Here is a 26,453-nt window from a genome sequence, read left to right on the forward strand (position 1 = left end):
TTGGTAGGGATGCTGCTCCTGTCTCAGGCTAGCTTGGTGAGGAAACATGGAGGGGCAGGTCTCCTCTACCACAAGCCCTAACTTATCCTGTGTGTCTGACCCAGGATCTGCCCATGGGGAGGCTGAGGGGAGGAGGTTGTCAGGGGTAGGTCCGGGTTAGAGCCGTCCCTTCCCATCACTGGTTCTTGTTCTCGGATCCCCTTGAGATGTCCCCCCACTTACGCTCTTGTTGAGGGAGAAAAATCCCCTGGCTGTCTTGGGGCTGCTCACTTACTCAAGCCACCCGGAGATGGGCATCTGTGGCAGGCATCCCAGAATGCACCTGAGCCCGCCGTCACCCAGCCGGTTGTCTGTGAGGCTGTAAGGAGTAAGGAACAGTGTTGATGGACCACACTATACTCTGCCTGCTCCTCATGGTCCCTGTGGCCACTGCATTGACTGCCACTGCTGCTCGTCATCACCACGGCATCACCAGCCCCAGCACTGGAAGCATCAGCCTCATCCCGAGCTACCCTGCCTGTCACCGCACCATCATTGCCTCAGCACCATGAGCATCACCAACAGCTCTGGTCCCCTCACCAGCACCACAGAAAACCAGCATTTACTGTGTCCCATCACCCCCTTCAATATCTTCATCACTCACGGGCCTCAGGTTCCTCTAGCAGGCTTTTAGGAGTTAGAGAAAAACAAATGAGCTTTCCCCCCCAGTGCCAGCTAGAAGCCACAGTGATCCAAGAAAGGGACAAATGTTTGGAGGATACAATTACCCAACAGATTTCCTCCTGTGATTAGGAATCTAACATCAGAAACTATACCGGAACATCATTCTTACTCCCTCTCCGGAGAGTATCGCTGGGCTCAGCACAACTTCAGAAACATAACCGCAGCGTCCCGAACATCTGATTTCCCACCTACCTTTCTGATACTTAAAAAAGATAATTTTCTTTTATTTGTATGGGTGTTTGCTTACATGTATGTATGTCTACTGCATGTGTGCCTGGTGTCTACAGAGAGGCCAAACTGGAGTTCCAGCCAATTGACAGCTGCCATGGACGCTGCTAACAGCATCTGGGTTCTCCGCAAGAGCAGCAAGAGCTCTTAACCCATTGCACCCTCTCTCCAGTCCTGTACCCCTGACACTTGTTTATTTGGAATTTTCTGCAGACTTTTCTTTTAAGAATTGCTTAGCAGAGGCTAGAGAGGTGGTTCAGCAGTTCAGAGGGCTTGTTGCTTTTGCAGAGGCCCAGAGTTCGGTTCCCAGCACCCACAAAGGATGGCTCAACCACCTTAACCCCAGCTCCAGGAGGTTCACACCCCTTCCTTCTAGCCTCTGTGGGTGTTCACGTGTGTGAGGTGCTCATGCATACAGGAGGAGAACTGATGGATTTTTAAAATTGCTTTGTTACACAAAGCCAATTACTCTAACGAGCTGCATTTGATTTTTGTGGTACTGGAGTTTGAACCTCAGGCTTTGTCCCTAGTAGGCAAGTGTTATACCACGGAGATACACCTCCGGGTGTAAAGTGACCTTTCAGACACAGACCGGGGAGACTTAGAGATGAAACCCAGAGTCCCACCTGTCCCCTGACAACTGGTCCTGAGAGCAGCGGGGCACACGAGGGTGCCTGCTAACAAGGGCTCTCGCGTTCTTTCACCTCTCCAGCCCCATCCAGGTGTGCTCCACTCCTTCCTCCCCCCGACTTACTCGAGCTGGCTGAGGGCTTTGCACCTACTCAGTGCATAGCACAGTGGCTCCATGTGCTCCTGGCGGAGGCTGCATTCTGGGAACCTGCATGGCCGGGTTGGGGACAAGCAAGAGATGAAGCATCCAGATACTCACACCACTTCTAGCTCAGCTCTTCCTGGGTGTGGCCTCTGAGCTCCAGGAGTCCTTTGAAGACAGTGGACACACAGCTCCTGTTCCCTGCAGGCCCCCTTCAGTGCCTGTGCACTCTCTATGGGAAGGGTGATTCTCAGTGTGGTCCCTAACCAGTCACACCAACATCACGTGGGAACCTGGAATGTGAATCCCGGGTCCCCCACCAAACCAACAGATCAGAAACTCCAGATCACTCTTGGAGCTGGTCCATCCTCCTCTAATAAGAAAACTCAGACCGAGGAGGGAGAATAAGGGTGACATCTGTTTTTACAAAGGCTGGGATACAAAATGACAACTGACCTGTCTGATTTAAGAGGCCTACAGTGAAATCTCATAGCCAGTTAAATGAAAGGGCCATGGCCAGCCAGCAATCTTAAACAAAACAAAACAAACAAAACCCCAAATTGAGAGTTATAACACTTTCAGCTAATTATTTTTAAAAAAATCATTATTACTCTCCTTAATTTTGTTTTGATTTGGTTTTTATTTTGGTTTCTGTTTGTTTGTTTGTTTGTTTGTTTGTTGAGAAAGGGTTTCTCTGTGTGTCCATGCCTGTCCTGGAACTTGCTTTGTAGACTAGGCTGGCCTCCAACTCACAGATACCTGCCTGCCTTTGCTGGGATTGAAGGCATGTACCATCACCACCCAGGCTATTCTCTTTAATTAAAACAAAACAAAACAACAACAACAACAAAAAAAAACTTTTTAAAAAGATATTAATTCTCTATGTAGCCCAGGCTGGCCTTGAACGCATAAACCTCATGATTCTCCTGCTTCAGACTCCTGAGTGCTAGGATTACAGACATGTGTCACCACATGTGGGCTCATTATTTGCCGTCTAGCCCTTTGCAGAGAGGGTGTGTCTGCCTCTGGCTTTGGGTCAGTCGGCAGCTAGAGCTCTGTTCCCGAGCTCTTCTTCCCATGTTAGGGCCACACGTTGGTGCTCAGTGAGTGCGAACTGACTGTCACTTCACAACAGAGACGTTGATGACCCAAAGGGTCCAAGGTCTCACAGAGAGCTAGTGGCATTCAGCTGCCTCTGCATTCAAAGGCTGCTCTCCAGTGCCATAGTCTCTGTCACCTTAAGGACCATGAGCGTCGGCAAGGCAGGGTCACCCGTGTCTGCATGTGCCTGGTGCCTTACAGTTTGTACAGCTTTGACAATGTTCCGCTGTCCCACAGCACCCTGCTATATCTGAGGAAGCCAACAGTCAAAGGGTAAGTAGGCCCCAGGCTCTGGCCGCACTAGGCTTGGACAGCTGGATGGGTGGGCAGGTTGTGTACCCCTTTCTGTAGCTCCGGCTCTGAGTTCTCGTCTATTCGGACTCTGTTAGCTCCTGGGCCCAGCCAGTCCCCCTCTAGACCTTTGATTCTTCCTGCTGAAGGAACCAGTTCACATTTGGCAACAGGCACCCTGCTCTCTGCTCTGACCCCACAGGGCAGGTCTGCTTGTCCCTGATCTCCATGGATACCCCGGATGGTTCAGAAGACTTACCCAAAGCACACACCCTCTTGCTCCTCTTTGGAGCTGAACTGCAGGACAGCATGACACAGGGACCTGTAGTGAAGTAGACATGTGGGCTCATTATTTGCCGTCTAGCCCTTTGCAGAGAGGGTGTGTCTGCCTCTGGCTTTGGGGCAGTCGGCAGCTAGAGCTCTGTTCCCGAGCTCTTCTTCCCATGTTAGGGCCACACGTTGGTGCTCAGTGAGTGCGAACTGACTGTCACTTCCCAACCTGAGGCCATTGCCTTTGGCTTGGGCATTTCTGACCAAACATCAGGACCCTCCCTCCATGACCTAGGGCTCCCAGCATGACACCTACCTGAGTTGGACCTTCTGAACTCGTGGGCACAGGTTGAAGATGTCAGCCAGCAGGAAGGGGCTTCTTGAGGATAGGACTGTGTGGCTCAGTCTGAGAAAGAAAGGACAAGGACAAGCAGGGTCACTGGCCAAGAAACAAGTAGGCTGGAGGGGCAGGAAGAGGAGTACATATTGGCTGCCAGCTCTGCAAGGTAATAAGGACGTCAACAGGGACTCAAGAGGAGCAGAAAGGGGTAGTGGGAGCAGGGGACTGAGCCCCAGTTCTGTTTGCTAGCTGTGTGGCCTTAAGTAAGTCTTACAACCTCCGAGTTTCGGGCTCCTTCTGGGGTGCACGGGACTAATTTTGGTATTCTCTCTTCTCTGTCGGACATCCTGCCTGACATGCTTCTGATCGCTGCTATGGTTTAACTTTTCTTTTGAAGACTTGTCTGTATTTATATGTCTGTGTGGATGTGTGTCCATGCGAGTGTATGTCACCTGTGTGCATGAAGGCAGGGTACCCGGAGAGTCCAGGAAAAGGCATCAGATCTCTGGACCTGGAGTTATAGGTGGTTGTGAGCCATTTTATGAAGGTGCTGAGAGCGAAACTTGGGTCCTCTGTAAGAGAAGGAAGCTCTCTTAGCCACTGAGCCATCTTCAGCCCCTTATATTTCTTTCTTTCTTTCTTTCTTTCTTTCTTTCTTTCTTTCTTTCTTTCTTTCTTTCTTTCTTTCTTTCTTTCTTTCTCTTTCTTTCTTCTCTCTCTCTCTCTCTCTCTCTCTCTCTCTCTCTCTCTCTCTTTCTTTCTTTTCTTTCTTTCTTTCTTTTAACTGGTGTGCGGGCATGTTCTCATGTGTATGTTCTTAGTAGGTACACATGCAGGTGTGTGTGTGTGTGTACATCCAAACGTTGCTATCAAGAATCTTCTTGGCCTCTCTCTTCTACAGTATTCTTGGAGGCAGAGTCTCCATTGAGGCCAGAACTCGCCAATATGGCTGTCTAGTCTGCTTGATTACCTATATTTTTACCGCAGAGATCATGGGCAGAAGGAAGTGCGGGGAGGCCAGAGAGACAAATCCTAGTGACACCCCACGTGGCGGCCTTAGAGACCTGGTTGTGGGTGCATCTTTCCTGGGGCACAGCTCTTCTCTTTCCGTTGCTGCTCTTGTCCTTTACTCTCGCCTCTACTCAGCAGCCAACCCAGGCTTTCGAAAGTTCAAACTACTCCTCTGTCTTTCAAATCCCTGGCTCCTGGGTCCTGTGTGACCAGCCCTGATGTCCCCCACCATCTTGTCTCCCAGCTGCTCCCGGCAGCCAGCGGCTCTGATCTCATGTGTATCAAGGCTGTTCCTATAACCCATCAAGCCAGCTGTGCTTCGAGGCTGTGAGCATGCTGTTCTCCTGTCGGGGATGTGGTTCCCTGCCCTTCACAGCCTACAGAGCCAGATCCCTGCTGTCCTGGTTGGTTGTAGCTCTCTACGATCACACTATCATCTGTGTCATCTCTCCAGACTCTTAGCACCTAGAAAAGTACCGAGTTACTGTTTCCTTTATTTTTTGGGGGGGAGGGGGGAAGGAGGTCAGGATTTTATTCTATAGCCTTGGCTAACCAAGAATTCAATATCCCCTCGCCTCAGCCTTCCCAAGGGCTTGGGTTCCACCCCCTGACACCACCTGGCTCCATCATTCCTTGCTTGGCTCATTGTACTACAAGGCAAACACTGAGAAGGCCAGGACCTAGTTGTTTGCCTTTGCCTCCTGTGTCCATAGCACCCCAGACAGAGCCCGGTCCGCAGCGAGGAGGGTGGGTGAAACAGTCAAAGCCAAGCAAGGGCCCAAAGATGGATGCGGAATAAGGGCCGAGGCGGCTTGACCTGGAGCTGTGACTGGTGTGGCAACCCTGACGCTGACCGTTCCACGTCTGCATGCCCTCCTCCCCACCATCCAGAGGAGCAGAAGAGAAGCGAGTGCCCAGAGGCAATGTAAGCAGCCTTGTGCGTGTCCAGAGCCCAGCCTCCATGCTCTTGGTGCCACTATTAATGCTGTGATTTAATTTCCTGTTGTATTTTTCCATCTCAGCTGTGGATGTTTCTCCCTAACCCCCTCTGCTAGAAGCATATTTAAAGTAAATCCTTTTTAAATTCTAACCAGTCTGCACTGAAATTAGAAAACAGAGTTTTAAATACTTTGACGGATGCTGCTTAAATCCCTCCCCTTTGACAGGGTGACCTTTAAGAACATGGCATGTGACATATACGTGGCCTCCATCTGCTTGGGCCCTTCGTAGGGGTGGGTGACCTTTCCACAGGCAGCAAAAGCGTGACCGGCTGTTGGCCGCACTCCTCCCATCCTTCATGAGGCTCTGAGCACATGGCCTATTTGAGTCCCAACCCGGAGCGAGAGCTGTCGTGGCAACCCCACTGTTAGAACACAGGAGAGATCCAGAGGAGACAGAATTAGGGTGAAGCAGGTGATCCGAGTCTCAGATGTGTGAGGTAAACTGATGCCGTGGCGGGAGAGGGGAGGGGGACAGGAAGGACGGCCCTGCCACACAGAGGCTGGAGGATGTGGTCAGCTGGACAGGAGGACCGGAGACCAGGACTCACTGCAGCAGGCTGAGCTGGGGCAGCCGGGGCAGATGCTGCAGCAGGGCCTCTAGGCTTTCATCACTCAGGGTCTTGCAGGACAATCTGTGAAGCAAAGGATTTGAATGAGGCGGGGGAGGGGGGGCCTTCACAGCGGAGCCTTCAGGAGGGGAGAGAGGTGTCGCTGACGGCATCCCCTCTTAAGACTCGGTCAAGTCAGGGACATCTTGGACACACTGGATGGAACAAATGAAATCGCTTTGTTCTGTGCGTCTTTCTTTAACAAGCTAGTGAACATTTTGGATCTCTCAGGGACTAGGAGATGATCTCCACAAACTCCATGGACTGGCAGGATTGTGAGTGGAGGGTCATCAGCTATTTTCACCCCGGCGGTGACCTATCACCCCATCGGGGAGATGTCGGTTTCTGTGACCCATCTAATCACCGCAGCGCAGGTACAGACAGTGTGACAGAACGGGAGAGAGTCCAAGCATCTACCCTGCAGCCACCGTGTGTCCTGAATATCTAGAGAATCACATTCGCCCTTTGCTGTGTGTGTGGGGGGGGGGGAGGGTGAGGGGTCTGGAGTCACTTCCTGTCCCCACAGCCCTTTGGGCCGTGTTTCCCTCCTGCCTTCATCCCTCTGTCCACCCCTGCACTTTCTCCTCTGTGCCTTTCTCTTTGCGCCTGAAGGCTACTGCCCTCAATCCTGCTGTGCTCATGGGCTGGTTGGGAGAAGAGGGTGGGGCAGCACTGATGACGTGGGTGAGGTGTGGGCAGGGGCAGCCTGCAGTTCTGAAGCTAAGTCTAACAGGCTTCAGGCTGAGACTAGCCTTCTGGCCTGGCCTAGCCAGGAACCATGGCAGTGTTTGAGTGGACCTTCACTGAAGATGCTCTTTCCACAGCACCTCCCGTGTGGGGTTTCCCCACATCACTAGCCCACAGTATCATGGCCTCTGGGTCTACAGAAAATTTTAAAGTGGTGGACGTATGACCCATTCCAACTTATTATGGTCTCCCGGTAGGTAGAAAGGGCCCACAGCAGGGCAGCTTACCACCATCCCTGACCTCCAAGTGAGTCCCAGGAGAGATAATCTACGCTGGGGGGCTGGGGAGGACCCTGAGATATGAATTGTGCTCAATCTCACCTCCACCCCCTCCAACTCTGTTCCGCCCTTCTTTCCCATGGAGCCTGGACAGGGCCTGCAGCTCCAAACCCTGTGTAACCCACAGCCTGATATTCAGTGAGAGCGTAACAGCACCGAGAGTGTAACAACGCTGAAGCACTTTGGGCAGCATCACTGTGACACTGTGACACTGTGACACCACACGGATGCCTGTCTGCACATACCTAGATGGGCTTGCAGCATCCTGCTCCAGACAGCCATGGTGCAAGGGCAAGCACTCTACAAAAACACGCCAGGCAAGGCCGCTGGACACTGAATGATGTATTGCATGATTCGGGGATGTTATCATTCATGTTTGAGGTTTGATCATATTTTAATTTTTTACATTAAAAATAAGAATTCAGGGCAGAGTGGGACATGCCTTTAATCCCAGAACTTGAAAGGCAGAGGCAAGTGGATCTGTGCTTTCAAGGCCAGCCTGGTCTACAAAGTTAGCTCCAGGCCAGCCAGAGCTACACAGTAAGATTTTGTTTTAGAAACTTAAAATAGAGAGAGATAGAGCCAGGCATGGTGGTGCAGGCCTGTAATTCCAGCACTCAGGGAGACAGAGGCAGGTGGATCTCTGTGAGTTCCAGGCCAGGCTGGTGTACAAATCAAGTCCAGGACAGCCAAGGCTACACAGAGAAACCCTGTGTCAAAAAACAAAAACAAAAATAAATAAAATAAAAATCTATAGATAAATGCATTTATAGATTTTTATACCAAAATATTTACAAATAAGATGATAAAGTCTCTGAAAACTACTGCTTTAAAATAACTGGGTACCTATGCATGTGTTTGTGTATGTTTGCACACGTGTGTGTGCGCGTGAATTTTTGTTGCTTTTGAGACAAGGTGCTGATTTGTAATCTCAGCTGGTCTGGAGCCAGCTGTGTGGCCCAGTCTGGTATTACACTCCTGATGCTCCTGCCTTAGCTGTGAGCTCTGGGATCACAGGCAGGTGCCACTGTGCAGGGCTGTGTGCTGTGGTGTGTGGGGAAAGCAGTGGGTGTGAGTTATGGGACAGTCACTCCTGGGGGAGAGGGGAATCCCGAAGGTCCTTTATTCTCCTCTGTGCCTTTCTCTTTGTGCCTGAAGGCTACTGCCCTGTCTCTATATGCCAGGAGGCTCTAGAATGAAAAGGCCTGTTTACGTGGAAAAGCAACCTCACGGTGAGGAAGGGTGACAGACAGGCTTCGACAGGTAGCCAAAGTCAACGAAAGCCTGACAGCAGGCAGCCTAAAGTGACAGAGGAAGAAGTTTGGCCAGTGGATGCTTCCCCCACGTCCAGACCCTAGCTTAACTTGGAGAAAAACAGCCCAAATCAGCCAGAAGATGGCTTACAAAATACCTGGGGGGATGGGGTGGGGTGCTCCAAACCCAGGGGGACATGGAAGACAAAAAAGGAAACGGGAAGCTTCCAGGGAGAGAGGAGGCTGGGAAACAATGCTTGGCGGCAGTGTGGATGCAGACCGCCAGCCAGGAGGCAGAGGTCCATCTCGGTGGGAAAGCCGAGAAAGCCTGCGCAGGCAGCCGTCTGCCACAGGTGGTTTCCTCCTGGTGACAAGCACGCCAGGTGGCACGAGTCGCCAACTCTCTTGCACCCTCTCTGCAACCGCTTTCGAAACGCAGTCTAAAATTACTCTGAAGGAATTTGTTTTTAAAATGAATCGAGAGCCGGTGAGATGGACTCTGGGCTCGACGCGGTGGAAGGTAAGAATGGGCAACTGTGAGTTCCTCTGACTTCCGTGTGGCATCAGGACAGCACACCCACACAAGTACAAAAAATAAATAGAAAAATAAATAGAGATCAGATCGGCCTGCCTCTGCCTCCTACGGTGCTGGGATTACAGGCATGCACCACCGTGCCCAGCTTAGAACAAACTTTTCACAACTGAACTGAGGACTGGTGAGTAGGCTCAGAGGGGAAAGACACTTGCCAGCAAGCCTGACAACCTGAATTCAATCCCTGGGAAGTGATCTATGAAACGTCTCCTCTGACCTCCGAACACAAGCTGTACACATGTGGTACACACACACTCCTTCCCCTCCCCAAACAATAAATAAATAAAAAGTAATAAAATGTTTTTTAATGAATCGGACTTACACAACTTGCCCCTCAGGAAAAGCCATACCATCACTGTCACTGAATAGTAATTAGATGCAGGGAGATTGCTCATGGCCAGATCCCATCCTGTCAAACAAAACAAACCCCTCCTTCCGGGTGTGTTTGGTATGGAGAAGCACATAGGAAGTGCCCACTGAAGGGATCTATATGGATTTGCTTGTCCAAAGGAATAGAACTGATTTGAGATGGAGCCAGAAGGAAAAGCAGGTACGATGCAGGTGAGACTGTGGGCTGCTCCTGGTATAAGCCTGCAGATTCAGGCGGAGCAGCACTAATCTGAACATCCCAAATCCCAAATACAAAATCGGAAACAGTGTGAGCATTGACATTACAGTGCAGGTGGAAAATTCCAGTCCTCACAGGTCTCAGCTCCAAGTGCAGGCCTGTTATAGACACTGGGCATTTCTTCCAGCTTATGGACATAGGGCTTACATCAAACTGATGAATTTTGTGTTTAGACTCGATTCCCTTTTCTGAGGTCTCTCATCCTACATATACAAACATTCCAAAGTCTGAAGAAAATTCAAAACCCATTCAGTTCCAAGAATCTTGGATAAACACGATGCAACCAGAAAGTAAAAAAATGAAGCATACAATGAGAAAAAAAAAATACACAGAGCTGTGACAAATGATACCATGATACAGGGAGAGGAAGAGTTTGTTTAGTTGGGGGTCTCTGGACTGCAGTTTTTAAAAGGTTATTATTGTTTTGTTTTGAGACAGGGTTTCTCTGTGTAGCTTTGGCCGTCCTGGACTTATTTTGTAGACCAGGCTGGCCTCGAACTCAAAGATCCACCTGTGTCTGCCTCCCAAGTGCTGGGATTACAGGTGTGCGCCACTGTGCCAGGCCCTTAAAAGGTTATTCTCGTATAGGAATCTTGTAACTGACTCCCAAGGAAAGGCTCTCTGTTCACAGAAGTGGAAGCCGAGGCTCGGGACTTCAAATCAGCCAGCTTCTATGTGGCTGAGCTAACTCCTGATTACGGTCAAAGACCTTAATTTGAAGTGGGTGAGGTAGTCCAGGGGCAAAGGGCTCAAAGGTGATGAGCTTAGCCGTAGAGAGAGGATGAGGGAGAGACTTGCGTGGGCGTCTGGGAGAGGACCCCGTGTGGCCTGGTACCTGAGACTAGGAAGGCTCCTGGGAGACGGTTGACTAGAAGTCCCAGAGGACAGCTGATGTGTTTTGAAGAAGGCCAGGAAAGACCTATCAAGTCTCCTCTGAGGGTCCTCTCCCAGGTTTCTGCACAGCAGCCCACACTGTGCCCTTGGGGTTGTGTCTTGTCACTTACTGGACTTCCAGAGGCCCTGGGCATTTCTCCAGAGCGGCACAGAGGCAGCCAAAGTTCAGGGGTTCCAGATGACACTCCTGAAGGCTGAGAACGGGCAGGGGATGGGACAGAGAATCAGAGTGGACACAGGCCTCCTGTTGTCTAAGGACACCCTCCTCCTTCTAACAGACATCCTCCCCAGAAATGTAGGCCTCAGATCACGTCCTATACCCTACAGGGCACACTCCCCTCTCCAAGCACTCCTGTGCCACCATTATGATATCTGCATTAAAGCTGCTCCGTGTGGTGTAAGGCCTTCCCATCTACCACCTCTGCCTGAGCCCAGGCAGCTCCTTCACTCTCTAGAATCACTTACTACTCATTATTACTGACCCCCACTCTTGCTCTCACAGTCCTTCATCACCTTCCAAGCCTCTCATCTTTTTAGAGTGTATTTTAGAGTGTATTTTGCCTGCATGTATAGATGTGCACCAAGTGCATGCCCAATGCCCATGAAAACCCATGGCAGAGGGTGTCAGATGTCCTGGATAACTGTGAGCTGCTATGTGAGCACTGGGAACCGAACCCAGGTCCCCCGCGAGAGTAGCGAGTGCTCTTAACTGTGGAGTCGTTTCTCCAGGCCACACCTCATCTCTCAACACTGCAAATCTAATTGGCCCCTCCACAGCTCAAAACCCTCAGTGTTCTCCTATTATTCTCAAGCAAAAAATAAAGATAAGTAAATAAACAAAAAGGAATGCCTTCGCCCAAGCTCTCCTTCGATGCCCTCCAGCTCCATAGCAATGCTTCTCAAGATGCCCTGGTCCTGACTTTTGCTCATGTTCTCTCTCCTGCCTGGGGCATGACAGCCTCTCTCTGAAAATCTCTGTTGACACCACTTTAGGCACCTTAGGGGAGAATGCCAGGGCTCAGAGGGGACATATAGCCCCTTGTGTCACAGTTGGGAAACCCCCCCCAGCTCCTAGGCCAGACTTTTCTGGGGTGTGAAGCGAACCTCTTTCTAGAAAAGAAACTCTCAAAAGCAGATGGCAAGCCATGGCCAGGGGTAGCTGGGCATCCAATGTGTTTCAGAGATATGACATCGTCTCCAAGGAGAGTGTCAGGCTTTGGTCCCACTGCGGTGACCCATAAGGCCCGGCCGGTCTCTGTACTGTGCTTCTTTCTTTCCCCGTCTTGCAAACCCTCTAAACAAAAATGGGGTACGGTACCGGAAGCTCCTGGAGGTGTGACGCTGACGGGACTCCAGTAACTGGGCTCCAGCCGGAAACTCTGGTTCACACCCACCAGTTAGTGCGTCCCTTGGAGGGGGAAAGCACAGCACACGTTAAGCTTGAGCCATATCTGTGGGGCTCCTACACCATCAGCACGTCCGCACCTGGAGGCAGAACTGGGAGGGATCCTGGAAATCGGATCCCAGCCAGGTCCTCTGTTGCTCAGGTGGGGAAACCGAGATCCATGAAAGGGAAGCTGGGGCAAGGGAAATCAGCAGTTCCTCAACCAGGTGAGTGGAGACAGAGCACAGTGCCTTCACTGTCCACCAGCTTGACAGGACCACACATCTGCCTCACTGTTTCTCAATTCCTCTGCCCTCGGATCCCATAGAGCTCTTAGAGGGGGAACCAAGAGCCTCTAGCCTGGGGCTCTCGGGGTTTGGATCGCCTGGCATGTTAGCTGTGGTGAGGTCAGTGCCCAGCTGGCCCCTCCTCGAGCCCAGCCATGAGGACAGCCGCCAGGGTTCAAGGCCATGATGCCTGCCGTCACTAGGGGACAGCTGGGAGGACCTGTGGAGTGTTAAATATGTTTATGCTAAGAAGTTAGCCTGGCTTCTAGGGGTGGGGGGAGCTTACAGATTAACGTGTGACTGCCCCCAAGACCACGCCAGACCTCGGGGCTCGTCCTTGGGTTCGGGGATGTGTGCTAGGGTGGTGATGGGGCATCCACAGGAAGGGCCCAGGTCTCCTCTCCTCACCTGCCGGTCCCAGCTCCTCGAAGGAGGATGTGGTCACTCTCAAGGCTGAAAGAGAAGAGGAGGAAGCTGGTTGGGAAGAGGTCAACAGCACACTCCCCCAGTGGAGCTTAGGGACCAGGAGGTGGCCTGTCAGCCAAGAAAAATAATAACAGTGGATCAAAGGATGACAAAGACTAGGGCTATGGTTCTTCAAGACTCTTGCATGGCTCGTGGCCTGTTACTTCAGCGCCCTCTTGTGGTGAACTGGGAGAGGAGGCACTCTTCAGAGCTCTATCCAAATAAGGCCTTAAAGAGTCTAATAAAGTTAGAGACCTGCTCTGTCCACCTGCGGCCACAGCTTTATTCTTAGGGTTCCTGGGAAAGGATGATGGGCAGAGTACTCCTAAAACTACAAGCTTTCTATATGGATGGATTCAGGGCTGTCGGGGGGCTGGCGCCTTTCCTTCTGGCTTCATCAGCTCTAGAGATGCCACAGTTAGGCCAGTCCCCGAGCCCCAAAGGCCACCAGCCAGCTCCCAGCTTGCTTAGGGGTATCCAAGGACAATCAGGAGAGTATGGGAGAATAGGAAGACGTTTGCCCCAAGGAGAACTTGGGGAAATTTGATTGTTCCTGGGACCATGAGGGCCACGATTTTCACTCATTCATTCACTCACTCTCTCACTCATCCATTCATTCGTTTGTTCATTCCACATCTCACTGTACCTGGTATTATCTAAGACCCCGATGGTGACCCAAGGTGACCTGTAAAGGGGGAGCCTCACAGGAACTTATGAGTGGTGGGGGAGCTTGGGAGGTTCGGGGTACCACTCACCTGACGTCGAAGTGGAACACCCACTGCAGGGAGGACATACATGGGATCAAGCCAAACACGCCATCCAGGGACAAGCCATTCCTGCTAAGGCTGGAGAGCACACAGGTGACAAGGGGAAGCCACCAAGGACCCAGGCGTGCGCTCTGCATGTGTCTCTGACAGCAGATGGCAGATCCCAGTGAGCCCCAGGTGACCAGAGAGAAACCCTCCAGCTTCACTGCACAGCCAAGGAGATGGGCTAGACAGGCAGGAACTTGCTCAGGGTGACAAGCTGTGTTGGTGACAAGAGCTAAAACGGGAACCCAGAGAAACCCCTGAGCTCTACTTCTGCACCCGGTAAAGAAATGGGAGGGGGCTGGAGAGATGACTCAGAGGTTAAGAGCATTGCTTGCTCTCCCAAAGGTCCTGAGTTCAATTCCCAGCAAACACATGGTGGCTCACGACCACCTACAATGGGATTGCATGGAGGCAGAACACTGTATACATAATAAATAAATAAATCTTCAAAAAAAAAATTAAGAAAAAAGCAGGAACAAAAACATCTCTTCTCTCCATGGAGAGACCAGGGACTGCTTGGAGAAGCCTGAGGCAGAAGCAGAAGCAGAAGCAGAAGCTGGAGTGCAGAGGGAGGCCTTTGAGCAGAAACAGCACTTGGTCAAGCTAGGGTGAGAAGAGCATGCGTTGTGCTCTTCTTGAGCATTGCCTGGGTGCTGCTGTTGTGGGAAGAGGGCATTCTGCTTACGTCTTTACTGAACCCAGAAGAGGATCCAGAAAAAAAACCTTCTCACTGGTGGTAACCTAGAGGCCTTAGGGGAAGGGGGAGGGTTAGTTGCTTACTTCAAAGACTGCAGGAAACCCAGTCCTGGGAGCAGCTGGGCTAGTATGGCCACCCCTTCGTCTCCCAGAGAATTGTCTGACAGGCTGGAAAGGAAGGAGACGAGGTTAGTGGAGGGTGGAGTAGGCTCTGCTTTGGTAGCAGTGTGGTCACCCAGCTGTTCTTGGCACCGGGGACCCAATCTAAGCACTAGGCCACATTGCTGCAATTCAGACATGGGCACATCACTCCCCCAGGATTCTTGTCTAGATTTGTGGCCTTCTGGGAGCCAGGAGTGGCTACAAAGGATGCAGATACTCACTCAAGATGGTCCAGGTGGTGGGTCTGGCAGCTCGCTCTCAGCGCCTCACTGAGCCCCTCCATGTGCTTGGCCAGGAAGCCACAGTGTGTCAGCCTACAAGGGGCAAGACCCACAGCCCTGCAGTGCCCACCAGACACTGTGCCCAGAGCAAAGCTGGACCCCCACCCCCAGGGCCAGGCAGAGAAGCCAGCGGGCAGAAGGGAGGGATCGCGGTACATGACCTCGAGATAGACAGGAGACATGCCTAAAATAGCATGAAGAGGCATAGGGCTGGGGACGAGAGGGAAAGAGAGGCAGAGGTAAGGGGATAGAGAGGCAGAGACAGGGACAGAGACAGGTAGAAACAGAGACAGAGACAGGTAGAGATAGCAATAGGGATGGATGGATGGATGGATGGTTAGATAGCTAGATAGACAGACAGACAGACATAAGCAGAGACAAAGAGGCACAGAGAAAGAAACACAGAATTAGACAGAGAGAGGATAGAGAGATGGTTCAAAAGTTAAGAGCACTGTCTGCTCTTCCAAAGGTCCTGAGTTCAATTCCCAGCAACCACATGGTGGCTCACAACCATCTAGAATGAGATCTGGCATGTAGGCAGAACACTGTATACATAATAAAAAAAAGAAAAGAAAAGAAATAGACAGAGAAAGGCACAGATAAAGAGTGACAGTAACAGAGACAGAGACAAAAAGCAAAAAGACAGAGGATAAGACTAAGTGCCATGGAAAAAGGACAAGATTCTGAATGAGATAAAAACGCAGGCAGGCAGGCAGGCTGAGAAGCAAAAGGAAGATAGTGTCGATGGGAAGAGGCAGGGCTGAGGTGAGCCCAGGCTGAGGCCCAGAATTGGAGACCAGAGGCCCATGGCTCCTCTTTTCTCCATTCAGAGTCTCTGCAGCCCCGGGTGCAGGCAGCTACAGGATGGGGCTGCCTGGGAAGTGGGTGGTGGCTGAGGGGTGGGCTATGTAGGAAAGAAGAAGTTGCCAGGCCGTAAGTCCTTGACACAGCAGGTTGCGGTGTCCTCCAGGGAGCCTATGAGACAGGCCTGAGGGTTGGGGACAAGGAAGAGAGACTATCACCATACCTGACCCTTGGAGAGCTCCGGGACTGCTCAGAGGCCACAGGAGACACAAAGCTGGCAAGTGGTGCTCCCCTGGAGGAACACAGAGCCAGGCCACACTGAGTGCATCTTGCTTCTGGCTCTGGGGTCCAGTCCCAGACTCACTATCCACCTTTCAATCTCTGTCCTTAGCCAGTGGGACTTCACCTGCTATGTGCCTCTCTCTGGGACTAATTTGGCACGTGTGAGCTGTCTCGGTCTAGCGCTAGCTAGCTGCGCACAGAGAGTAAACGCTCAGTTCACCCATGGTTGCTGTCACCATTAATTAATACCATTGTCATTATCACCATCAGGAATGGTAGAGATGGCAGCTGTCCTACCAACCCTCAGAGTTCAGACCCTGTGCAATAGCTTGTGGAGACACACGAGGCATGGCACCATTCTTCTGGCCATGTGCTGGAAGTCACCTAAAGGAGGGTGGCATACAGCCCTTAATGGTCCTTGTGCCAAAGGAATATAGGAATTTTGGCCATCTTAGAGCTCCAGGCCAGGCTATTCTCTATATTTAGGCTAGAAACCCAAGTTTCCCATGAATAATTGTCAGGGTATCCCAGCCTGGCCTGGCGTACCACACAGACCCTATCTCACAGGCCTCCCAGGAGTCTGTCCTCTGCTCCTTCCTTATCTGACCCTTGCCTCCTGCAAGCCTGCTCACTGCCTGACTTTAGTGAGTTCTTTTTCAGTTTTTCAGACAGGGTCACATGTAGCTTAGGTGCCACCATGTCTGATTTGTGCAGTGCCAGGAACTGAGCCAAGGGTTTCATGCAACATTAGATAAAAACTCTACCATCTGAGGTACAGCTGCAACCCTACTTTGTGAGTTCTTGTCAAGGTTTCCCTGGGTCAGGGAGGACACGGCTCCATCCTTACCTCTTGTGGCTCCCCTCCTGCTCCCTTGGCTCCCGGGCAAATGTGAGTACCACAGTGTTGGTCAGCAGGCTATGGGTAAGAGAGGGGTGAGGGAAGGAGGTTTAGTGCCCTTGTCTAACCCTGACCTGGTGGGACCGCTAAGGCACAGCACCTGCCTAAGCTAAGCCCCTTCCTAGGACTTCCTCTGAGGCTTTGAGCTGTGAAGCCTTCCTGCTGCAAAGACTTTGTATTTTTCCTGTTCTGCTTTGTGCCTCAGGCTAAAGCATGCCCTCTCTGCCTTCTCTGGGCCCGGTGGGGGAGGGGATTTCGTCAGTTGCTTGCAGCGCTTTGGGATATGGGTGCTGTCTCCCGTGACATGCAGCACATCTCAATGATCACAGTGAATGGGGACCCCAATCTACCTTGTGAGAGAACCTGATTTTCCTCCATCTCTTTGAAGGGTGCATGGGACAGAGACCCTCTGTGCAGCTGAGAACCAAGAACTAGGCTTTCAGCAAAGCGCTGACATCCATTCACACCTGTCCTCAGCCCCCCATACTGATAGAGATAGAGCTGAGGTTGGACCAGGGGGACAGGTGGTCACAAGTCACTTGGAGACTGTTCTCATGAGAAGCTGGGAAGGGACTGAAGGAAGCTGAAAGGGGGCAGCACCCACAGGCAGTGGGGACACAGAGGGCACTGCATAGCTGGAACCACCTGGAGGGGGAGCTGGAGAGCTGTTCTCTCAGTTTCTGTTACTGCCACTCCCTGCTGGCTTCACTGGGCCCCAGACAGTTCTCCAAAAGGGGACCCACAGCACTGGCAGTGGCTGCACTACTGTGCCAGTTGGGCAGGCCACCCGGCAGCATCTTCTTGGGGGAGGGGGGTGTCCCTAGGGCATGAGGCCAGAAATAATACGGGGAGCTTCAGAAAGTCCGATGAGGAGACTTGGAGCTCAGGGGCTCAGGGATGAAGGGCAGTGACGGGGCCCTGTTGTGGCTCCCACCTGACGCGCAGCTCTTCAAGGGTCCCACACGTGCTCACGGCTCTCAACACACAGGCCACCCCAGTCCTAGAGAGCTTATTGTCACTGAGGCTGTGGAGAGAAGGAGGAGGCGGTATCAGCAGGCACACAACTCCTGCCCCTGGTCGCGGCTTGGAAGTTGTTAGCGGTTATGGGGCCCCAAGCAGGGTCCCTCAAAGAGCTACAGCCATGTGAGCCAAGGGATGTATGACGCCCCCTAAACATGCACACTCAGAGAATCAAGCCCTCTACCTTAATCTGTAAACACTGCCCCTGGGTTCTCTCCTCTCCGAGCTTCAGTTTTGGGGTCTATGGAGTAACATGGACGGCTGACGTAGTGGGCTATATACGAAGGCCTTTAGACATGCACGGTCTCATTTAACTCCATCTTACAAATGGAGACACTGAGGCCCACTTTCCCAGAGTTTCAAAGTTAGAGAATGACACAGTTCAAGCTGAAGCCCAAATCTTTTTTTTTTCAACCTCACTACTCCTTACCCAACCCAAATAGGACCTTTAGACCCCAACACAACACCTCCAAACGCCGTGTCTCTCTGCCCCAGTTCTGCACCATGTACCCCCTGCTTTCTTGGGCTGCGACTCCAACAACCTACGCTTAACCCAACACACCACTCTTTCCACGAATGCCTTGACCCAGGAGCACAGCACCCCCCCCCCCACCCAGCGCCTCAAGTCTGGCCCAGTGCAAGCAGCTGTTGCAAGGACCACCTGAGCCAGGTCCGCCATGATGTTCTACTGCCCATGTGCAGGCAATTAGATGCTGAGGTTACTAGCAGTTCAGGACAGAGGTAAGAGCAAGGTGTAGTCAACAGCCCAACTTAGCTGGAGAGAGAGGAAGAGGGGTAGAGCAATGCTCCTACTGCTGGCCGTGGACACGGAGGACAGGGGGTAGCAGGGACCAGATGGGACTCTTTCAAGGCTCCTCCCGTTCCCCAGCAGCAGGTTGTACAACTCACTCCAGTTTCTGGGCAATGTGCAGCCGCGCAACAGCTTCTGCCACAAGTCGACAGCCTTCATCTTCCAGGTGGTTCCCTGAAAGACTAAGACAGAGAGAAGCACTGTGGAGATGCTCTCAAGGCCCCTCCTCGGCTCCCGTCAGAGCCGCATTCCCAGGAGTGCGCTTTACAACCAGCAGCAGGGATCGGCAGCCAGCTCCGCAGGTGGCAATGACCTTGGTACTCCTACACTGGCGGCACATTTCATGCTCACAGTCTACGAAGCAGTAACACGTACACATTCATCTTACTGTGGAGCAACCCAAGGTATGGAGTCCTTGAGGGCCTTGCTCAGGGGTGGGCTTGGATTTGAACCCAGACAGCCTGCCTCGCGGGTCCCCCCTGTGATCCTCCTTGTCTGCTGCTACATCCATTATTGCTCCTTGGGATGACCTTTCTAAATCTATGATATCTGGCCCAGTGTGGCCAGGGAGGCTTTCCTGAGTTTTTAACTACTTGCTGGAAATCCCTGAAATCCCACAGATAAGTGGTTGGGGAGAGATTTGGGAAATTGCCCCCACTAATGAGAATAGCACCTTCAAAGGCCTTGTGGCATAGCACACAACAGCACCCAGAGGAAGCCAGTGTGTTTAGATTGGAAATTGAGTGAGGGCAGCAGCAGGGTGAAAGCGGCTGGGGAGGTTGTGGCATGCTTCTGGGTCCCACAGGATTTGAGGATTTGGGGCTCTGAATCCCCTGGAACTGGAGTTAGAGGCAGTTACAGCAGCCCACCACAAGTGCTGGAAACTGAAGTCGGGTCCTCTGGAAGGGCAGCAGGCAATCGGCCACTAAGCCGGCCCTCTAGACCTTTAATCATTAACAAAAATTAAATTTATTTTGTTATTCTGTGGGGGGAGGGTGCGCATGGAGGTCAAAGGACGACTTGCTGTTGATTCGCTCTTTCTGCTCTTTCCATCGTGTGGGTGTTGGAGATTGAACTCAGATGGTAAGGTTTGATGACAAATGCATTTATCTGCTGAGCCACCCCCTGGCCCACATTTGATACATTTTAATCTTGTCTCTGAGACTTAGACTTACAATGAAACAATGTAATGAAACAGGCGACTCTCACCCCGAGATGGGGCCAACTCATTCCTAAATAATTCATAGTACCCCATTTCTTTTCTTTCTTTTTTCATTTTTTGGTTTTTGAGGCAGGGTTTCTCTATGTAACCCCTGGTGTCCTGGAATTCACTCTGTAGACTAGGCTGGCCTTGAACTCAAAAATCTGCCTGCCTCTGCCTCCCATGTGCTGGGATTATAGGCATGTATTGCCACCATCTGGAGCACCACACCATTCTCTCTACACATCCCTTGGAGGACTTCCTGGGACTGTCTGGGTGGAGCTCTCTTCCTATCACTAGGCAATGACCACCACCAGTTCTAAAGCCCTGCCCAGGAGATAGGCATCATGCCTGTAAAGAATAGGTCACCCCAAAAGCAGGAGGAGTTCCACTTTACTGATGGCCAAGGAAGTGGTGGCAGGATTCATGAGGATGGGCTGGAAACCTCAGACCAGGCTCTTGCCAGCTGTTTAATCTTCAACAAATTTATCTTGGTGCCTTCATTTCCTTCTCTTATAAAATGTGGTTCCATCACAGAAAGGAGATGATAAAAACACATCCTAGCAGCTTCTAGATGAGCATGTGATACTAGACAGGTGACAGATGTTCTGACTGTTGAAGTTTCCCCAGCCAACTGTCACCACACCACTCACACGATGGTAAGGCCTTGTCTGCCCTGCCCAGCCTCCCTAAGCCACTCCTGCTCCCGGCTTCCCACTTCCCAGGGTACTCACTTCACTTCCTCTAGCCGGGGACCTTTCTGGAAGAGCTCCACCAGGGCTTCTGCGTCATGGACCCTGAGCTGACATTTCTGAAGCCTGGGATAGGAATGGAGGGTGTCAGGGGAAAACCATGGTCCTTCCGGTTCTGAGTCAGGTGGGTCCTGAGGGAACAGCTCTGGGATCTGTGCACCTCTAAGCAGTGGGGTGATCCTGCTTAAGGCACTCAGTCTGTCTGTGTCTTCTACCAGAGCAGAGTAATACATATCATTCATGGGGCTCCTGAAGGGCTTCCCATGAGGTACCACACACAGACCTCTGAGTACAGTGCCCCCACATACAGCCTGGGTCCATCTGGCTGAAGCTCTTATTGACACAGTTGCTTATGCATGCCCTTTCACTGTCCCTCCATCTGCTTTCCCCGCATTCCTTCCTGACTGTTCTTCCTCTCTTGGGAAAGGGCCCTCCCTCCATCATCCTTTTCTGAGGGTAGTGGGCCCTGCCAAGGTACCTGATTTCCAGGCTTCGGCTCTGTTCTTTCTTCTGTCCATCTTTGTCCTGTAGGTCTGGTGCTCTGAAAAGAACAGATTACATACTAGTCTGAGACCAGGAGCCAGACCTGATGGACTGGACCTCTCTGCTCGGCACCCAGGGGCTGATGACCCTGCAGCATCCCATCGTGGGTTAGCGGCAAAGACGGTGCTGGAAGGTACTCAAGGTGCCAGTAGGCAAAGTAGTAGGAGCAAAGGGCTTGAGGTCTAAGGGAGCCTTTATTCAAATGTGGCCTTCCCCATGTGTGGCTGTGCAGCTTTTGGCAAGTCACTTAACCCATCAGACTATTCAGTTTCAATGTTCTAAGGTCTATGATGGCATCTCTTTGATGTGACCTTTGGTTCGGAAGACAGGGAGCAGGTACTGTCTGCCACAGGCAGGTCCAGGTAGTGGGGAGCTACAGCCCTTCCAGACTCTCCCAAGAGCTGAAGAGCGTGTCAGGGACTGTAGAGAAGCTTGGGCTATCCCACAAGCCAATGTCCATAAACTTATAGATCGGAACTAACAGAACCCTTTGCAATGACAGATGTGCTCCTCCACTGTGTCATCTGCCACAGGACACCTGTGGCCACTGCTGAGCCCTGGAAGGGTGGTAAATGCACCTGATGGGGTGAAAGTTACTTCATTTAAATAGCCATGGTGACTGATAATGATCACATCGGGTGTCTAGACATCTAGGAAGGAAATGATGTTGGCCCAACTGGGTCATGGTACAGATGGCAAGAGCGAAGCTGAGAGCAGGAAAAGGTTATGGCTCTGGATCTTAGCCAGGGAGGAGCGAGAGAAACATGATAGGAGTGTTTTCCCAGTGACAGGAGTGCTCCTATCTTCACCCACCTAAAGTGGGGGCAAGGCAAGTGGAAAGCATGCACAGCTAACATCTGAGTGCTGGTGGCTTGCCTGTGTCTGAAGCATGTTAGATAATTTACTCCTTCTACCCCTAAGGAAGCCCTAAGAGGGAGCTACCATCACTGCTGTCTCCTTTGTGTGTCCTTCAGTTTGAAGAATTTTTCATTGCACAGTATCCTCACATCTTGCCTACAGGCCTGTCTCACTCTCAGACCCTTGGGGTGCTTCTCTAGCCAGGAGTCGGATGCACTCCAGACATGGGAGGAAGGGAGGACACTTGGCCAGCCCTGAGCAGGGATGCACACAGCAGCAGGGAGAATCTTCCCACTCCAGTTCTTGCTAGGTTCTCATTTTCACCTTCCCAGCCTAGATCCCTTCTCAAAACTAGCTGGAGCCATGCCCCCCTGGCTACTTACCCTGATTGCTTTGTAGCTGTCTCTGTGGCCAGGGACAGAAAGAAGATGAGGTCCGATTCCCTACAGGGTCAGACACAAAGCCATGATAGCCAGGGACTGCATGTCAGCACACCACTCGACTTTCCCCAGCTGTCACCTGCCCCCGCCCCAGTCATTCAGTAAAAGTTTATTTCCTAACTGGTAGAGATAACAGGAGAACTGGAAAGAATGTCCCAGCACAGGCCATAAATCCTCTACCACTACAGACAGCCTGCTTTTGTAAGGTCAGGAAGATAAGGTGAGAGAGTTTTTGTTGTTGTTGTTTTTGTTTTGTTTTGGTTTTTCGAGACAGGGTTTCTCTGTGTAGCCTTGGCTATCCTGGACCAGATTTGTAGACCAAGCTGGCCTTGAACTCACAGAGATCCACCTGCCACTGCCTCCCTGAGGATTATGGGGATGCTCCCTGAGGATTATTAAAGACCTGTACCTGGCTGGTTTTGTTTTTTAAGGCAAGGTGTCAAGTAAACCAGGCTGACCCTAAACTCACTATGGCCCTCAGGCTAGCCTTGGTCTCCTAACACACAGAGTGGGTGTGCATCACCATGCCCTCTGGTTGTTTTTAAAAATGAGAGTTACAATTGTATTCTGATTAAGAAACCTGACATGCATCCTACAACGTGAGCCAATGAGAGAACACTTTCAGAACCATGGAGAGCGACACGTGACTCATTCCGTCTGCTGTGCCTGAGCTTCATAGTTCTGTTCATCCATCTTTCCATCCATTTACTATTTATTATGCACCAGATCTGAGCAAGATTCTAGCTGTGAATCAAGATGACTGCTATTCATACAGGTATTTTAAGCTAGGGACCTTCTCCTGTCCCATCCTTCACACCTCTCCCCCTTTCCTTTTGCCTAAGACCTCAAAGACCTGCTCACCTGACCTGCAGCTTTCTGACAGTAGGACATGTGATGGCCACCTTCACCATGTACAGTAGGGTTGACACGGAGAAGCTGTTTCGGCTCAGGCTGCATAATTGTGGCAAAGTGTCAGGGGTGGATGCCCTTGACATGGTCTGCAAAGGAAGATGTGATGTGGGCCAGGAAAGGGGCTTGGCTGGGGGTAAAGACCACTTACTCAAGTTTCTGGAGCTTCGGCAAGCAAGGGAGCAGCTCCACAAGACTCAGCACCTCTGGGTCCTTGAGCTGGTTGTCATTCAGACTGCAGAGAGACCAAGGCCCGATGTCTCAGTTGTGGGGAGGGGCACTCGGAGGCCCCAGGTGGGGGGTGACAGTCTGATGAAGTGAGATCTGCTCCCTGGGCTGAGCTGCACAATATGCCTGATTCTTGAATTCAACAAGGTCCCAGGGGACCAGTGAAGTCTCTCTGGGAGACTGAAGGCTCTAGTTCCAGTCTCAGCTCTGGCCTCAGCTCACTAGAGCTCGGGACAACCTCTCTGACCTCACTGTCTCTACCTGGAATCCCAGCTGGAAGGACAGGTGGATAAATGGTGTGAGAATAATTGAGAGCAACAGGGGAAATTAAAAACACACAAAGAAAGAAAGGAAGGGAAAAAAGAAAGGAAGGAAGGAAGGAAGGAAGGAAAAAAGAAAGGAAGGAAGGAAGGAAGGAAGGAAGGAAGGAAGAAAGAAAGAAAGAAAGAAAGAAAGAAAGAAAGAAAGAAAGAAAGAAAGAAAGAAAAAGAGGGTAACAGGGACCAAGATTAAGGTCACTAAAATAGGACAGTTTCAACAAGATCAATGGTTTAAACCTTCATCCCAACCAGAGTGACCACTGCCCAAAGGCACCCATGAGAGGGAAGAGCAGGGACTGGCCAGCTTGTGTTCGATTCTGTAAGTGCTGTATCCTACCGCTTGGGTGAGCCTGCTTGGGTTCAGGGGTTGCCTTTCTGAATCTCAGAAAGAAGCTATATGAGACTATAGCAGATCAAGGATTTTCCTGAGACTCTGTCTCCTAGTAATGCATAAGTTACACTCATAACACTCACCAACATGACTGTCTAAACATGAGCCTGACAACGACATCATCAACAGACATGTTAAAGTGGGTGGGGACAGTCCATGATACTTCAACCCTACACAAAGAACTAGAGGCAACTGAGGAATGCTAAGAGTGGGAAAAGCACATCAGTTAGTTATCCAACATCAGTTGGCCAGACCCGGAAACATACATGCAAGTAACATTTACAGACCGTGTGGGTTATAGTTAGGAATATATATGTATATATACATATATGCATACAATAACAATACAATTAATTAAACAATTAATGAAACAATAACAATTAATGAAAGGGATCTGAATTGAATCTGAAAGGGAAAAAGGAGCAAATAGAAGGGAGAAATGATACTATATAAATTATGTTATATATTTATATATTTATTATATAATAAGTATATTATATAAATATATTATAAAATTATATTATAATCTAAAAATAAAATTAAAATTAATTTTTTTTAAAAGACTGTAGTAGAAGGTCTCTGGTTCCAACTTTCTCTGGAGCAATAGTTCCAGACCAGCAAGAAGTATATGGTGCTGATGTGCTCAGCCAGTGTGTGTTGGATCTAAGCGTGCCTGTGTGTGCCACAAATGTACCGATCTGTGAATAGGCATAGGACACACCCTTGAGTTAGGTGAGTGCACTTTTTGAAAGTGTGCAGGAAAGTGAAGTTGTGTGTTGTATGCATTTATGCGTACCACAGTACCTGCCTTCTGCCTAAACACTGTGATCCCTTTTCCTAGGGTCACAGAATGAGGGGAGGGAGCCCAAAACTCATGATTCTCCAAGATGGCCCCAAATATGCATCTTGTTGGAGTCTGAGAGGTGTTCTTTTGGATTTGGGCCAGCTCATTCTGACACTGATGTCTCCTTCGCTGGTCCCTGATGAGAATATGCAGGCCCCAGGGGTGTCCTAAGAGCTGAGAAGTGACCCTTTCCCCAGGCAAGAAAGCCCTCCTGTACATCACTCACCTGACCTCCTCCAGCTGGGAACAGAGGGGCAAAGCCTGAACCAGATGGCTGATGCCTCGGGCTGTAATCTTACTTCTTGTTAACCTACAGGGCAAGCAAAGATGGTAGAGAGGACTGGGGACGGAGAAGAGGGCTGGCCAGGGTTCCGTCTCTACAGACAAAGCACGGAAGAACGTGCCAGACATCCTCAGTGGCATATCCTGCTCGCAAGCCTTGGCTCACCCCAGAATCTTCAGGCTCCCCATAGTAGGCAAGCTCCTGCACAGGGCTTCGGCAAAGGCGTCCCCACACTTTCTGCTTTTAAAGCTGCAGGAGGGAAGCAAAATGGGTCAGTGCTGGGCAGAGCTTAGTGACTGGCTGTGCGCCATTGGTGGCATCCATAGGGACAGATGAGACATCATAGTAGCACAAGTCACCATTGTCGTTGTTGGAGCAGTGAGAAGTACAGCTTACAGCGTTGGCTTCTTTGTCTGCCAGATCAATTGTCCACGTCACCCGCAGAAACACAGCCACATATAGTGTAAATCACGGCAAGCAAACATTGTTATGTGTGCACGCTCATCACTCGTTTGCACCTATGGCAGCCAGAGCATGTCGATGATCTTTATCTTTTTTTTTTTTTTCTTTTGTCTCTCACTGATCCTGAAACTCACTCTTTAGCTTAGGGCTGGCTGTCTAGCACTGAGCTGTGGAGATCCACCTGTCTCTGCTCCCTCAACAGTACAGTTACAGGCATGAGAGGCTATGCTCAGCTTTCACATGGGTGCTGGGGCCTTGAACTCAGGTCCTGTTGCTTTTACCATAAGCCATCTTACACACTGAGTCATCTCCACAAACTGAAGAAACTTTCCTTAGAAACAACGAAGAGCTAATTCTCAAAATGTGCAGCGACTTTAGAAGAGGTACAATTCATCTCACAAATTGATCTAAAAAAAATCAATTTTGAACTGGGCGTGGTAGCACATGCCTGTAATCCCAGCACTCCAGGAGGCAGAGGCAGGCAGATCTCTGGGAGTTCAAGGCCAGCCTGGTCTACAGAGCTATTCCAGAAAGGCCAAGGATACACAGAGAAACCCTGAATCAAAACAAAAACAAAAACAAT

The 26,453-nt window shown here is 50.8% G+C and overlaps 1 protein-coding gene across 10 annotated transcripts in view; it reads right to left on the reverse strand.

Annotated features, from left to right (window-relative positions):
• Positions 1–26,453, reverse strand: part of Nlrc5 (NLR family CARD domain containing 5) — a 72,355-nt gene that overhangs the window by 20,145 nt on the left and 25,757 nt on the right. For 4 of the 10 annotated variants that reach the window (XM_021654998.2, XM_060392181.1, XM_021654995.2 and 1 more), the window contains 22 exons: positions 25,574–25,657; positions 25,352–25,435; positions 23,494–23,577; positions 23,295–23,384; positions 22,377–22,436; positions 21,071–21,133; positions 20,575–20,658; positions 18,738–18,821; positions 17,743–17,832; positions 16,758–16,826; positions 15,852–15,920; positions 14,765–14,857; positions 14,466–14,549; positions 13,629–13,718; positions 12,817–12,861; positions 12,056–12,145; positions 10,848–10,931; positions 6,286–6,369; positions 3,702–3,791; positions 3,375–3,437; positions 1,706–1,789; positions 275–358 (listed from right to left, as the gene is read on the reverse strand). In XM_021654998.2, the coding sequence (XP_021510673.1) occupies positions 275–358; positions 1,706–1,789; positions 3,375–3,437; positions 3,702–3,791; positions 6,286–6,369; positions 10,848–10,931; positions 12,056–12,145; positions 12,817–12,861; positions 13,629–13,718; positions 14,466–14,549; positions 14,765–14,857; positions 15,852–15,920; positions 16,758–16,826; positions 17,743–17,832; positions 18,738–18,821; positions 20,575–20,658; positions 21,071–21,133; positions 22,377–22,436; positions 23,295–23,384; positions 23,494–23,577; positions 25,352–25,435; positions 25,574–25,657 (1,752 nt within the window). The other 6 variants (XR_009594582.1, XM_060392183.1, XM_060392184.1 and 3 more) reach the window with 6 other exon arrangements.

This window comes from Meriones unguiculatus, chromosome 10 (genome assembly GCF_030254825.1).
Source record: "Meriones unguiculatus strain TT.TT164.6M chromosome 10, Bangor_MerUng_6.1, whole genome shotgun sequence".
Classification (NCBI taxonomy): domain Eukaryota; kingdom Metazoa; phylum Chordata; class Mammalia; order Rodentia; family Muridae; genus Meriones; species Meriones unguiculatus.